Source organism: Callospermophilus lateralis, chromosome 18 (assembly GCF_048772815.1).
Source record: "Callospermophilus lateralis isolate mCalLat2 chromosome 18, mCalLat2.hap1, whole genome shotgun sequence".
Lineage (NCBI taxonomy): Eukaryota > Metazoa > Chordata > Mammalia > Rodentia > Sciuridae > Callospermophilus > Callospermophilus lateralis.
The window spans coordinates 65,533,930-65,549,528 of NC_135322.1; the positions used below are offsets into that span (position 1 = coordinate 65,533,930).

The following is a 15,599-nucleotide window of genomic DNA, read 5'->3' on the forward strand; positions in this document are numbered from 1 at the left end:
GCTTTATGTCCACGGCACCTCCTCTTCTCTCCGCAGCTCCACTGTGTCTTCTGGGCTCGTGCCCTGTCCTGTGGAGGCCAGTCTCCAGCGGGTGGACAGCAGGCCTCCTGCACCTCGGCTCTAGGCCTCCTGCGAAGGTTCTCAGGTGAGAGGGCTGCGCAGGCCTGCCCGGGCCGCTCCTCCTGAGTCCTGAACCCGTCTCAAGCTGCCGCGGCTGCCCTCCTGCCCAGCTGTGGGGTAATGGAACCACCCCTTCCCGCCACTGCCATCTCAGACCCCGCCCGAGCTGGACGCTGCTTCCTAAGGTGTCTCCCCTGGACAGGCCTGGACAAGGTGCCCGCCTCAGTCCTTCTACAGAGATGAGGTGACCCTGCACCCTGCCCAGAGCCTCCACGTGGAGGTGACATCCAGGGAAGTTCCAGAAACTGAAAAGTGCCTGGTCAGCACGCGCTCCCGTCACCCCCGCTGCAGGCCCACGGCGGCGCCCCTCAGCCTGTGAACACACACACACACTCACACACACACACACACACACACACACACCCCTTAGCCTGTGAACACACACACACACACACACCCCTCAGCCTGTGAACACACACACACACACACACACCCCTCAGCCTGTGCACACACACACACTCACACCTCAGCCTGTGAACACACACACACACACCCCTCAGCCTCTGAACACACACACACACTCACACACACACACACCCCTCAGCCTGTGAACACACACACACTCACACACACACCCCTCAGCCTGTGAACACACACACACACACACCCCTCAGCCTGTGAACACACACACACACTCACACACACACATACCTCAGCCTGTGAACACACACACACACCTTAGCCTGTGAACACACTCACACCTCAGCCTGTGAACACACACACACACAAACACAAACACACACACCTCAGCCTGTGAACACACACACACACAGACCCCTCAGCCTGTGAACACACACACACACAAACACAAACACACACACCTCAGCCTGTGAACACACACACACATACACACCCCTCAGCCTGTGAACACACACACACACTCACACACACACACAGACCCCTCAGCCTGTGAACACACACACACACACACCCCTCAGCCTGTGAACACACACACACACACACCCCTCAGCCTGTGAACAAACACACACACACACACACACTCCTCAGCCTGTGAACACACACACACACACACACACACACCTCAGCCTGTGCGCACACACACACACACACCTCAGCCTGTGAACACACACACACACTCACACACACACCTCAGCCTGTGAACACACACACACACACTCACACCTCAGCCTGTGCACACTCACACACACACCCCTCAGCCTGTGTGCACACACACACACCTACCCCTCAGCTTGTGAACACACTCACACTCACACCTCAGCCTGTGAACACACACACAGACACACACACAGATGTGCACACAGACACACAGTGTGAACAGACACACAGGTGTGCACACACACAGGTGCGTACACACACGTGCACACAACAAGCGCAGCTGAGGCCCAGACTGGCAGCTGCAGGTGGCCGGGCCTGGTGAGACCACAGATGGTCTCTGGGTTTCCATCTGCTTTTTCCCAGTGAATATTCTACTTGTCATAATTTAGAGAAGGTTATAAAGATGCAATCGCCCCAAATAAGAAGGATGGAGGAAGAGACGGGCCGTCTCGGACGTGAAGGCACACATCTGGGCCCTGAGAGGGAGGGGGCCTGGCGGGAGACGTGTGTGCGGCAGAGGCAGTGTCCTGGCTGGCTGTGGGTGGCCGGTGTGGTCCATGGCCGAGAGGGCAGCCGGCCTGCACTGGGAGTGGCTCATGCCTCAGGGAGCCCTGTCTGCTGGTGCATTACCAGGACATAGCAAGAGGCCAGTGGCCCGGGGAGCTGCTTCCGAACCGTGGGGTCAGGCTGCTCCCGGCCTTGACCCTGTCCTGGGACGGCACTGGGCAGGCACCGTGGGGTTCTGGGCCTCTGGAAAGGGCAGCATCCCTCCCTCAGGGCATGGGGCGGGACGCTCTGGCGGGGGAGGGTCAGATTGGTCAGAGAGTCTCTTCATGGCAGCTTTGAGACAGAAGGTCGGGGGAAGATCCCAGTTCTGTCACCGGCCTCCAGCTGGGGCCAGGACCTGGGACAGAGGCCACAGCACACACGCCATCTGGCACTCCCCTTGCTGAGGCGGGTTTCAGGAGTGCCGTGCAGACACCAAGGAGAGGAGTCCCACTGAGCAGGACTTGGATCTTCACCTGGGCCAGCAACACACAGTACAACCCTCTCCTGTGATGCTGGGCAGCCTGGTCACCTGCTCAAGCCCCAGGAGACAGCTGCCACTGGGTGGCAGGACCCCGGGCGCCGAGCCAAGGTGGGCAGGTGCAGAAGATGCAGCGTCCACTCATGAGTCTTCAACTGAAGATGGGTCATCAGGTTGTGACCACCCTAAGTCAGGTGGAGCTCTGCACCCCACACCAGGACCCAGGCACCTCGGGCCTCTCCTGGCCTCCTGCCTTCAGCCTCTTGGGCAGCTCTGGGTGACCTGGCCCCTTGCAGGCAGCTGGACCCCCATGACCACACTGTCCTCTCCAGCCCTACTCTATGATCTACAGTGGCTCCAGTTGCCCAGGTGACATTCTCCAGGGATCCACTCCAGGCAGAGGCAGAACCATGGACACAGGGGCAGCTGTGACCCCTGCACAGATGGAAGCTAGGCTCTCTGTCCCTCCATGGATCGCAGGGGGCCTCTGCAAGCTTCCAGGGCTGCCTCTTCTCTGCCTTCCTACAGGACACCGCTTCCTGGTGATCCAGCTCCCAGAGCCCACAGGGCAGGGCCACGTTGATGATGTGAGCATGGCTCCCTCTGTGAGCAAACCGGGCACCCGTGGACTCTGTCAGGTGGAAGGTGGATCCGGACGCAGGCTGGGCTCATTAAGCTGGGGGTAAGGCGGAGGGGAGGAGGGGAGAGGGCACCTCCAGTCCTCCCCAAGCCCCAGCAGGGAGGGGTCCTCTGGAGAAGGCTGGAGCCCTGTGAGGCGAGGGGCACCAAGCATCGGGCGTTGGGTGTGAGGTGTTGGGTGTGAGGTGTTGGGGTTGTAACAGTGTCCACTCTGTGCTTTGGGTGTAGCCCAGGCTGCTCGGCCACGGCACCTGAGTTTTGAAATGGACGTGTTTCACCTCTTCCTCTCCCCCTGCTCCTCCCTAGTCTCAGGGAAACAGGTCGCCTTTCTTCCCCACGTCGGCGGAGCTCTGTCCCTGAGCACACACCTACCACAGAACCCCAGTGATCCAGACTTTGGGTTTGGCACCAGAAGATCTCAGAAAGACTGTCCCCCACATTAACACGGGAATCACACTGCAACAGTGGACCCGGGAACGTGGCCTTTGAGCCACCTCTTTAACAGCCCCGGGGCCTGCTGATGGGCGGAATCATCCTCTGGGACCGGAGCCCCTGTGGGTCTCCTTTGCTGGCAAAGCCACAAACCTGCTCTTTCCTTTTTCTCAAAGCCCTGTCCTCGTTGTTGGATAGGCAGCGGGGACAAGGGCTGAGTTTTCGGCCACAGGGCGATGGGCTGTGTGTACTGGGTGTGTAGGCTGTTTGTACTGGGTGTGTAGGCTGTGTGTACTGGGTGTGTAGGCTGTGTGTACTGGGTGTGTAGGCTGTTTGTACTGGGTGTGTGGGCTGTGTGTACTGGGTGTGTACTGGGTGTGTACTGGGTGTGTACTGGGCATCTGGGGTACGGAACTCAGCTGCCTAAGCTCAAGGCGTGCGCTGAGGCTGCACTCAGGTCGTCCTGAGAGGTTGGCCTGTCTCCTGGACAGCAGGCAGGGACCGTCCACACCTGTGGCAGCCAACACTGCCCTCTGACCACTGGAAGACTCTTCCCCATGTTTTCCATCTGTTTCTTGGGCAAATGCCTGGGCTGCATTTGGACTGGTGATGCAGGAGGCTGGACAGCGTGAGGATGGTGGTGGACGTGCTCTGACAGCAGTGTGGCTGGCATCACAGCCTCACTGAGGCCTGCTGTCCTCCACTGGGCTGCAGCGGGGTTGACATGGAGGCCTCCAGCAGCACCACACGCTCTGCGGCCTGGGTGGCCAGTTCTCCAGATGTCCTTTCTTGGTGCCCTGCTCTGCTCTCTGTTCTCCTCCCTGAAACCCCGCACCCAGACACGCCTGGTTTCTGCACCGTCCCTCTCCCGTTTCCCTCTTGGTCTGAGTCACCTTCAGAAGATTCCCCTTGTTTTCCGGCCCTTCCACCAGATTTCCACTCAGGCACCATGTTCTCCATCCCACGATCCCCTCCGTGTCCTGGGGACATGACTCCAGGGAACATGGCACCTCAGCTCTGAGGGCATGATCAGGGTCTTTCAGCTTCACTGGGCTGGCCCTGCTCCCTGCAGTGGTTTTTGCCAATGGTTGTAGCCTACGTCTCATGTGTCAGAGGCTGTCCTCAAACGTCACTCCTTCCTGACCACCTGAGCTCATAAGCAACCACTGCAGTGCCCATCAGGAGAGCCCAGGGCACAGATGGGATTGGTCTTATTGCACTCTCTTTCAGGGAGCCAGGCCATGTGGCTCCCTGGGACACCCCGTCCCCACCTTAACCAGGGCCACCATCCTCAGCTGTTGCAGTGGAATGAGCAGGTTCCAGCTGTCCCCAGCCCCACGCCACCTCAGTGCACGGCTGAGCTCTTCAACTTCCCTGGGACTGCAGAAAGACATGTAAGCCCAGGAGTCCTGAGCTCCAGGTGGCCTTTGTCCCAGTGGTAGACATCACTGTTCCTCTGTCCCTCCCTCTTGGTCCTTTTGCACCCGTCAGCCTGCCCAGTCCCACAGGAGGCAGTGAATCCCCACCCAGGCCCAGCCTGTGGGAGGCATGCTGAGGCCTGGACTCCCTCCTTTTTGGATGACACCTGGTGGGATGGGAACAAGGGCCTCAGAGGCTGGGGCCAGTGTTACAAATGCCCTCCGGACCCAGCAGCTCCCTCCCCCGGAGAAGGACGGCAGGGGCAGACCTTTGCTGCACTGTGTGCACAAGGTTCTGCAGGTGATTTCCACCCATGCGGTGCCAGCACATGTTCGCGTTATCTTTATTTTACAAGAAAGTCAGGGTTTGAGCTGGCTGGGTGGACTGCTATGACCAGCTTTCCCTTACTGACAGCAGTGAAGATCCTGCCCCAGTTCCTGGCCTCTTTGAGGACAGTCTCAGATTTTGGTCTGTTTAGAACTACCCGCGGAGCTTACGGCACAGCCCCCAACTGCACGCCCAGGGAGCCCCCAATCTGCATTTCCCCCAGCTGGTCACTCTAATCTTGAGGAGCTGAGGTCCTCAGACTAGGGTCCATCAAGGCAGCGGCAGATACTGTGCCTATAGAAACGAACACGGGTGAAAACGAATACCACCAGCTGCCCAGAGCCCCTGTCGCGGCAGGTTGGTCAGACAGCGCATCGCGTGACAGCTGGGCCGGCCTGCCCCAAGAGCAGGGACCCGCCGGAATGTTTACATCCGGAACCCTCTGTCGCAGCGCCACGCCCGGGGGATGAGCTAGGGCGACGGACGCGCCGCACCAGGGGACGCCATTGGGCACCGGACTAGGTTCCCACCGGACTAGGTTCCGGCCAGACCTGTCGACCCTGCGGGACCTCAGAAGCCCCCGTGACCCCGTGACCCCCGCCCGACCCCGCGAGCGCCGCAGAGCTGCTAGTCGTCACCGCCCAGGTGAGCGCGCGCGGGGGCCTGTGCGGGAGCGGCCGTCTGCGCAGTCCAGTGCGCCCCCAGGTCCACGCCGTCCCTCTGCCCCGGGATCCACTGGGCCCCCGGGGTCCTCGCCGTCCATCTGCCCCGGAATCTACTGGGACCCCAGGGTCCACGCCTTCCTCGCCCCGGGATCCACTGGCGCCCAGGTCCACGCCGTCCCTCTGCCCCGGGATCCACTGGGCCCCCGGGGTCCACGCCTTCCTCGCCCCGGGATCCACTGGCGCCCAGGTCCTCGCCGTCCCTCTGCCCCGGGATCCACTGGGCCCCCGGGGTCCTCGCCGTCCATCTGCCCCGGAATCTACTGGGACCCCAGGGTCCACGCCTTCCTCGCCCCGGGATCCACTGGCGCCCAGGTCCACGCCGTCCCTCTGCCCCGGGATCCACTGGGCCCCCGGGGTCCTCGCCGTCCCTCTGCCCCGGGATCCACTGGCGCCCAGGTCCACGCCGTCCCTCTGCCCCGGGATCCACTGGGCCCCCGGGGTCCTCGCCGTCCCTCTGCCCCGGGATCCACTGGCCCCCAGGTCCACGCCGTCCCTCTGCCCCGAGATCCACTGGCGCCCAGGTCCACGCCGTCCCTCTGCCCCGGGATCCACTGGGCCCCCGGGGTCCTCGCCGTCCCTCTGCCCCGGGATCCACTGGCCCCCAGGTCCACGCCGTCCCTCTGCCCCGAGATCCACTGGCGCCCAGGTCCACGCCGTCCCTCTGCCCCGGGATCCACTGGGCCCCCGGGGTCCTCGCCGTCCCTCTGCCCCGGGATCCACTGGCCCCCAGGTCCACGCCGTCCCTCTGCCCCGGGATCCACTGAGCCCCCGGGGTCCACTGCCCCCCCCCCCCGGGTCCCCGCCGTCCTCGCTCCGCTGCGCAGCGAGCTGTCCCCAGGTGTGGGCGGCTGCGGCTCGGAATCTGCGGGAAAGGCCGGAGCGAGGGCAGCGGCCGTGGGGGCTGCGCTGGGGTCCGGCCGCCGCTCTGCTGCCACCCTGCCTGCGAGGTGGCCCCCGGCGGCTCCCCGCGGCCCTGGCCTCTGAACCTTCTCTGCACAGAAGACTGAACCCTGGGTCCAGGGTGGCCGGAAGCTGACCCTTGCAGTTGGCGTTTTTAAATGGCATTTTACTTCCCAATGGATGTGGGTTCCCACCACGGGTTTTCCCTTTTGGTTTTTAAGTTTGAACTGCGCGGCTCCTGACGGAACCGGCTGTGATTCGGAAAACAGCCCCCAGCCGCAAGCACTGCTGCAGAGGAAGACCCTGTGCTGCAGCCCCCACCCATGAGGCCAGGCCTGAGGACTGCTGGGCCACCCTAGTGCAGGGGCCAGGGGCGGGCACAGGTCCCCGGTGCCCTTGGCCACCTTGTTTGCATGCAGGTGTCCTGATCAGTGATTTTTGTGGGCGGGCTCTGAGGCACACCATGCCCCTCTGGGGAGTGGCTGTCCTCTCCCATCTCCTGCCCCCACTTGCTCACACCTCTTCTGAGGCAGATCCTGGTATCCAGTGTCACTAGTGGGAAGTGAAGGTTCAGGCAGGTGCAGAAAACCAAGAGGACAGGACAGGAGGCAGCCCTTCTGGTGCTGGCCTGGCCTCTAGGCCTGTGTCCAGATGGCCTGGGTGAGGCTGCTGTTGGTGCACCTGTGTCCAGTGACCCCAATCCTCCTGCTCCTCAAGGTGCTGTGGCCTCACTCCTGGGCATGGTGACATTGCCGGCCACGGGCTGGTGGGGTGCCAGGGCTGTGAGAGCGCCTGGCTGAAGTGCAGGTGTCCAGCCCAGTCAGCACTGACCGCACTGGTGTAGGAGCCCAGGTGGAGGCCCCTGCCTGAAAGGCAGGTTCTCTGGGAGCCGCTCTCGCTTTGCACCGTGTTTGGGAGGACAGTGCTCACTGGAGGCCAGCTGTGCTCCTTCCAGATGTCCTGGAGGGGTCATTGCATTGGAGGAAGGCACTTGAGATCAGAGGGGCTGAGAGCTGGCCTGCAGGGGCCGGCACCCTGTGTCTGAGAGGAGGGTGAAGTGGCAGCTGTCTTCAGAATTAAGGTGACCCAGCAGAGCCTCACCCCTGTGTAAGCACAGCCTTCCACATGGACTTCCCTCGGTCCCAGTCCTCTGGGACCTATCCCGGCTGCCTCTTGCCCTGTCCTCCTTACAGGAGCCCCTCCAGCCCTGTGGAGCCAGATGTCCCACCGTGGTTCTCGTTGGTGTCCAGGGGCTGTCAGTGGCAGAGGTGCTGCCAACCAACCTTCAGGGCCCTGGGCGGGGGCTGGGCTTGGTGTCCCAGGAAGCAGAGTGCTTCCACCGCCGTGAGGGCCAGTGTGGGCCTCTAGTCTCCCTGACGGTGGGGGAGGTGACTGGGAAGGTTCCAGTGACTCCGTCTGACTTTGGGTTGAGTGGCTTAGGACACATCTGTAAAGCAGGGTTCAGCATGGCTGTCCTGTCCCCTGAACCAGGGGCAGAGGGAGAATCCCAAGACGCTGAATGTTGTCTTCATGTCCAAACACTGCTGTTGAAAGTCCCCCAGAGCCACAAGTCACTGCCAGGTGGAGTGGCAGAGGCCAGGGCAGGAAGAAGCTGAGGAGCAAGGGACTTAGTGCCAGGGCGGGTGGCCAGCAGCACGGGGACAGTTTCAGTGAATGGTAGCAAAGTCCAGGATCACAGGATCTCTTGGCTTCCATATAAGCTGTCTTCCATCTGAAGCCACAGGGACAGGCGCTGGCCTCTCAGTGGGTCTGGAAAGAGGCGCAAGTGCCTGTGGGTGGGTCCCATGGCACCTCTTGAAGTGGGCAGTCCTGCCCTGCCTCCCAGGGGCTCGGTGCCGATGACCTGCTTGTTATTTGTGTTTTGCGGAGAGGCAGAGGTGCTTCCAACTTGAGGAGACTGGCGCCTGCCGGCCAGGTGAACTTCGTTAAAGGCCTGCTCTGCCGCCAGCTCCCCACGCTGCCTTTGGGGTAGCCTGGAGAGAGCCCCTGTGCCTGCCCTGAGCTGGAGGAGCCCCAGCCGTCCCGTGGTGGCAGGGCCGCATGGCCTCCCTGGCGTTCTGCGGGCCACTGTTGTTAAGAGCCACCTTGTGTGTCGGGTCCTCCCTGCTTCTAGGCTGTCGCCTGGCTGCATCACTGCTCAGAACCTGGCGTGGTTTTGAAAAACCCTCCACCGCAGAGATGAAGTGGAAGGCCCAGGTGCTGGTGTCCGGGGGACTGCCTTCTGGCTGGAAGTCCAGGGCCTCTGGGCGGGTCTTCAGAGATGTCCCAGGCTGTGCTGTGGCGAGGCTGTGTTGACGCTGTGCCCCCCTCCAGCGCAGGCCGTGACCCCTGGAGGATGCTCGTCAGTGCCCTGCTACGCTGTGAGAGACTGCCCTTCCCACGCCTGGCCTGGGCCTGGGCCTCCTCCTGGCCGACTCCCGGGAGACCTAGAGGAAGAGGCCTCCTGCACACACCCCCCACAGCCCCCTCGGACAGGACTGCCCCTGTGTTTACCCGTGCCCTGGCCTTTGGGGACAGGCTTGCCCTGGTGGATCAGCATGGCCACCACACCTACAGGGACCTTTATCACCGCAGCCTCCGCCTGTCTCGGGAGATCTGCAGGCTCTGTAACTGTGTGGATGGGGACCTCCGGGAGGAGAGAGTGTCCTTCCTGTGCGCCAATGATGTCTCCTATGTCATTGCCCAGTGGGCCTCGTGGATGAGTGGCGGCATCGCGGTCCCCCTGTTCCGCAAGCACCCGGAGGCCCAGCTGGAGTACTTCATCCGGGACTCGCGGAGCTCTGTGGTTGTGGCCGGCCAGGAGTACGTGGAGCTGCTGCGCCCAGTGGTCAGACGGCTGGGGGTCCCGCTCCTGCCTCTCTCACCTGCCATCTACCTTGGGGCAGCAGAGAAGCCGGCAGAGGGGCAAGGGCAGGGGCAGGAGTGGGAGTGGGAGTGGCGGGACCGGGGCGCCATGATCTTCTACACCAGCGGAACCACAGGGAGGCCCAAGGGTGCTCTGAGCACCCACCGCAACATAGCAGCCGTGGTGAGTGTGCTGCGTCCTCCCATGCCATCCTGATGGACCTGTGGGTGAGGTCCTTTCTGGGTGGCTTAGTCCTGACCCTTGCTCACAGCTCACCACCCTGCACACACTGCCTGAGTTCTTGGTGACAGAGGGTCACAGGATGCATGACCTCAGCCTCCCTCACCGGGACAGCAGGGTGGGGCACGTGAAGGTAGAACAGGCCACTGTGGCGTGACTCAGGCCTCGGGGTCAGGGCCTGGAGCTGAAGGCAGGAACAGAGTCCAGGTCTGCCCCTCTCTTGGCCCTCCAGTGCTCTGCAGCCTCAGCCCCCATGTGGGCAGAACGTGGGTTGTCCCCTGCTGGCCTCAGACAGCAGCCGTGTGCACGGTGAAGCCTCGTGCTGCGGGAGCAGTAGGATGGGGCCATCGCTGTGGGTGGCTGGGCAGGCGGCAGGGGTGCAGCCAGCTCTTCTGGAGGTCTGTCTGGACTGCTCTCCAGGTAGAGAGGCCAGCAGGGGTGCAGGGACTCACAGGGGCTTGGTCCACAGCTGCTCAGTGAGTCGGCCACGCCTGCCATGGCCAATGGGGTGACGGGCCTGGACAGGGGCCAAAATCACACGGGGTGTTTGCAGAGGCCTTTCCAGGGTTGCCAAAGCCCCAGAGGGTGGCTGTGCCCCCATCCCTGGTGAGCGGTGAAGTCACAAGTCCTCGGTCTGTTCTCACCTCCCTTCATCAGCCAGGGGAGGGACAGAGCTGGCTGTCCTCAGGGCCTCTGACCCTTTCTGGGGGCACACCTGCAGCCTTTGCCGTGTCCCCTGCAGGTTACTGGGCTGGTCCACGCTTGGGCATGGACCAGAGACGACGTGATCCTCCACGTCCTCCCTCTGCACCATGTCCATGGCGTGGTCAACAAGCTGCTCTGTCCACTCTGGGTGGGAGCCACCTGCGTCATGCTGCCCGAATTCAGTGCTCAGCAGGTGAGTCAGTGGGCCCTGGGAGGCCGAGGCAGACTTCGTGCTGTGGTTCCCACCCAGGGGCAGGCTGCCCAGACCTGGGGGTTTGGGACAGCCTGTGTTCATGCCGCTACGCCTCTGGGTGCGGAGTCTGAGATGGGTCTGACGGAGCCGGACGGTGTGGGCGGGGGGTTCTGTCTGGAGGCTCCCTGGGAGGCCCATGCTGCATGCGGCTTCTGGAGGCGGCCTGTGCTCCTGGGCCTTGCTCCTCTCCTGAGGCCTGTGGGTAATCCAGCACCCTCTGCCCATTCCCAGACCCTCGGCTCAGCCCACCGGCAGCCCCCCACCAGGTGGGGTGACAGGTTTGGAGCGCAGGGAGGAGGGTGGGGCCATCGTGGCCCTGGCAGCCACTGTGTTGCTCGCGGTTCTTTTTTTTTTTTTAAAGAGAGAGTGGGAGAGGGAGAAAGAGAGAGAGAGAGAATTTTTTAGTATTTATTTTTTAGTTCTCAGTGGACACAACATCTTTGTTTGTATGTGGTGCTGAGGATCGAACCCAGGCCGCACGCATGCCAGACGAGCGAGCTACCGCTTGAGCCACATCCCCAGCCCTGCTCGCGGTTCTTGTGGGGAGTCCAGCTGGAGGTTCCTCCGTCTCCCAGCATCGTGGTCCTCCCTGGTGCCCTGGTAGTGTGGGCCCTGGGCTGAGGTGGCGGTGGTGAGTCCCCGAGCAGGGCAGTGTCTCCAGGGCAGAACAGACCCTGCTTGGGAGGGGACCAAGAGAAAGGGCCTTCCTTCCTGCAAGAGGCTGGTTTGGGTCCCTTCTTTCTCCGGTTGCCGTCTCCATGGAGCGAGGTGCTGTCAGTGCCCCCTTGAGCTCGGGCAGGCCTGGCCGTTCTCCCTGCCCCTGGCTTCCAGGCCTCTGTCCTGTGCTAGAGGCCAGGCGCTCCCTGTGGCGGACCTGCTGTGGTCACATGGGCAGCAGCCCACATCACCCCGCTGTGTGCAGAGTGCGTGGCCTGCATTCCAGAGGCCCAGCTGCCCCTGCCTCCTCTGGACCAGAGGCCGGGGGCCTTGGAAGTCAGGCCCACACTCCTCAGCTCAGCACGGGTGGCCTCCACTGCCTCTTTCTGGGCCCCTGGCATGGAGACTCTGTTCTGGAGTCTATTCTGGGATCTCTGCCTGGGGTCCCTCTGGGGTCTCTGCCCTGGGGTCTTTCCCTTGGAGTCTCTGCCCTGGGGTTCCTCTTCTGGGGTCTCTGCCCTGGAATCTGGTGACACTGTAGGCCAACTCGTCACATCAGGTCTTGTTTTGCTTTGTTATTTGGCAGTGCTGGGGATGAACCAGAGCCTCACACATGCTAGGCAAGTGCTCTACCACTGAGTATGTTCCCAGCCATTTCTATTTTTATTATTTTCTTTTCTTGGTGGTTCTGGGGATTGACCCCAAGGCCTCCTGGACCCTAAGAAAGTGCTCTACCACTAAATGACATCCCCACCCCCCCTATTTTTATTTTGAGCCAGTTTTGAAAAGTTGCCGGGGCTGGCCTTGAACTTGCAATCCTCCTGCCTCAGCCTCCTGAGCAGTTGGCTCACAGGCTGTGCCACTGCACCCAGCTCATTAGCTCATAAAGGGGATAAATTCTTACATGTTTGCAACTCTTGATACCTCCTTGGGATTTTTTGAGAACTGTCCAGTCAGAACTCAATATGGAAACAAATCTGACGCTATGACTGCAGAAGGCTGCCGCTCTCCGAAGTCCTGGAGATTCCCGTGAATTGGAACCTGTCAGTGAGACCAGCTTTCGGTGTCTTGGGGTTCAGTTGAAGGTGCTTGTGGAGGAGAAGTGCCGAATGACAGCTGTGGTGGGGTTTCAGTGGTCTGAGGCCTTGCACTGCTGTGTCCCTGGGACTTCAGGCTGCCAGGGTCCATGACGTGCCTGGGAGGGTGTGGGAGGTGGTGGAGGTACTGTCACCTCTGGAGAGCAGTCTATATGTTCGACCCTGCAGGGCCTCCGTCGGTTGCTCATGCCAGATAGCGCTTCTCTGGCCACTTCTTGGGTTGTGATGGTGATTTTGAAGGGGTGGTTGACGGGGACGGGCGGCGCTGCAGACTCCAGCTCCGGGGAGTTCCAGTGCACAGCCCACTTGGGCTGCTGTAAGGACTGCTGCTGAAGCGGGGCCGGGGGCCGGCTGCCTCCGCCAAGTTGAACAGAGCAGAGCACTGTCGCTGCTGCTTCCGGTGACCCCCGGACGATGTGCGCGTGGGAGCCCTGGCTCAGGAGCAGCTGCCCTTTGCCTATCCCCAAGTGCCCAGATGGCAGAGCCCCCCCGAGCTGAGGCCCTGCTGAGCAGACAGGCCTGCTGCATGCCGTGCCAAGGCTGTGCAGCCCACGAGTGGGAAGGGGTGGCGCGCAGCCAGGGGGCCGGGGCAGGGCCCACAGTGCGAGGGGTGGCTGTGTCCAACGCTGAGGTGTGCTCACACCAGGTGTCTGCCACACGTCCACAGCACCAGGCTCTCGTGCACCCAAAGTGCAGCAGCTGAAAACTCCCTGGGCACCAGGAAAGGGGCTCAGGCTGCCCCTGCCTCTTGTCCATGGGGTCAGGGTGTCACTGCACCCAGGCAACCCTGATAGTGTCCAGTATGACCACCAGCCGACTCCCTGGACACCCGCTCCTCCTCACCTGCAGCCTGCAGGGCCGTGCTGTGCCACAGGCCAAGCTTCTTCACAAAGTCAGGAGGAAGCGGGCCTCATCAGGACAGGACCTGAGCGCCTGACCAGAGCAGGGTCCCTCCAGGCAGATCACGGGTCTGGCACCAGTTCTCTCCTGCCGAGGAGTGTAGCCTGCAGTGAGTTGGCCGCAGGGATTCTCCCTCCCACCTGGGCGACGGGTTTCTCGGGTGTCCCCCAGGGGCCTTGCAGTCCCTGCACAGGAGCTCAGGCCGCCCGCCCACGCCTGTCGCCTGTGTGTGGGTGGGAGAAGGCCTCAGGCTCCTCTGCTCTGTGGCCGTCCAGTGGGCAGCTGTGCTCTCCCAGTGCTGGCGCAGCTCCTTGCCCTGGGCACCTCCAGCATCGCACGGTGGTGGCCTCTGCTCTGGAGCCGGCTGTGGGGTTGGGTGTGCTCCACCTTCACTCTCCTTTCCAGGTTGATTTTGGTTCTTCTGGGCCCCTCCCCTTCTGCGTAAAACGAGGGTCTGCTATGGCTGTTGCCCAAACGAGCAGCCGCAGCTCGGCGTGGGGGGGCGTCCTAGCAGCCTGGGGTTTGCGTCCACACACCTGGAGTCCACGTCTTTCCGCTCCCTCTCTCCCTCAGTGGCCTCGCTGGCCCTTCCCCGTCACAGCCAGCCCTGGCCCTGCGTCCGTACCCGAGCTCCAGGGGTAAACTCAGGCCGCCCACGTGGGCCCCCTTCACCCTTCCTCTGTGGTGCTGTCTGTTGCTGAGTCTGCCCAGCAAGTCCCTGGTCTGGATGGTGTGCCTTCCAGCTGGACAGTGGCTCTTCTTGCAGTTCTGCTTCTCACTGCAGTCCTCCATTTCCCACTTTGGTCCACCTTGGCATCTAAACTGCCTGGTGTTCTGATGTCCTCATTTGTTAGCGCTGACCTTTGTCCTCTGAGGCCCACTGCAGCTGATGCTCAGCATCTCACGTGCTTTAGGCTTGGGGTACGGGGCCCTGTCTTCAGTGACTGCTGCTGTTTCCCTGCGTGCAGTGCCTCTCTTCTCCAGGCCACTGGGGTGAGGGCTCGTTTGCGGGTATGGGGGCGAGGGCGCGGGCTGGGCTGCAGATTTGCTGCAATGTGCCTAATTCCAAGGCTGTGGCTAAGCCATGTGGGCCTCCCCGGGGACAGGGCCAGGGCTCTGGAGCTTTCCCTGCTCCCATCCAGCTGGTGGTGTGATGGAAAAGCCCGAGCGGGGAAAGACCGGCCATCCTCACACAGAAGCACATGCAAGTGTCCTGGGGTAGGCACAGAGTTTGCGAGAGACTTGGGGTAAACAAAAGCCTTCTCTGACTGTGCTAGCCAATGCTGACCTCAGGCCACAGTAGTCTCCTGGACTGATGGTGGCCTCGTCAAGACTGACCTGCTCCCAGCCCTGGGCCCCTGCTCCACTCAGGGCTCATTCTTCCTGCCCGTGGGCTGGGCACACGCGTGCCTTTCGGAGAGCCCTGAGGGGCCTGGGTCTGGTCTGGCTGTGGTGAGCACTGCCACAAGAGCCCACGTCCAGCATACATCCTGGGTTGTCCCCAGCCACCTCCAGGGCACTTTCTTCTCTCCCCAGGTCTGGGAGAAGTTCTTGAGCTCTGAGACTCCCCGGATTAACATGTTTATGGCGGTGCCCACGATATACGCCAAGCTGCTGGATCACTATGACCAGCACTTCACCCAGCCTCACGTCCGGGACTTTGTGCGTGCCGTTTGTGAAGAAAACATCAGGTGGGTGGAGGCTCCCGTCCCACAGGAAGGTCCCATGGCAGCTGACAGGCCTGCTGTGCTGCTGCGTGGCCGCCCGCCCGTGCCTTGGTCCCTGTGTGGCTCTCCGTGTCCTGGTCTCCATCTCTTCTCCTCCCTGCCGCGTACATCTGTGTCCATTGGCCTTCTCGGTCTGTCTCCATCTGCTCTGCCTTCTCTAGAGCTAGGCTTAGGTTTTCTCTTCTGTGGTAGTTTTTGGAAGACCCGTTTATATTCTAAAATATACCCAACAAATTTAAAAATGCCAACAATTGTTTAGCCCAAACTTGTTTCCGTCATGAATCTTGCACTACAATGATGCAGGGAAGCCCAGGGCCACCTGTCATCCCAGCAGCTCGGAGGCGGAGGCAGCAGGGTCACAAGCCTAATGAGACCCTGTCTCAAAAAAAATAGGAAGTGCTGGGGTGCATCTCAGTGGTAGAGCACCC

The 15,599-nt window shown here is 61.8% G+C and overlaps 1 protein-coding gene across 1 annotated transcript in view; it reads left to right on the forward strand.

Moving 5' to 3' along the window:
* The first annotated feature begins 5,593 nt into the window (after nt 1–5,593).
* Acsf3 (acyl-CoA synthetase family member 3) overlaps nt 5,594–15,599 on the forward strand; it is a 14,913-nt gene continuing 4,907 nt past the window's right edge. The window contains exons 1-4 of the mRNA XM_077105692.1: nt 5,594–5,746; nt 8,861–9,775; nt 10,575–10,730; nt 14,981–15,214. Coding sequence (XP_076961807.1) covers nt 9,008–9,775; nt 10,575–10,730; nt 14,981–15,214 — 1,158 coding nt within the window. The 5' untranslated portion in view covers nt 5,594–5,746; nt 8,861–9,007. The remainder of the gene's footprint in view (nt 5,747–8,860; nt 9,776–10,574; nt 10,731–14,980; nt 15,215–15,599) is intronic.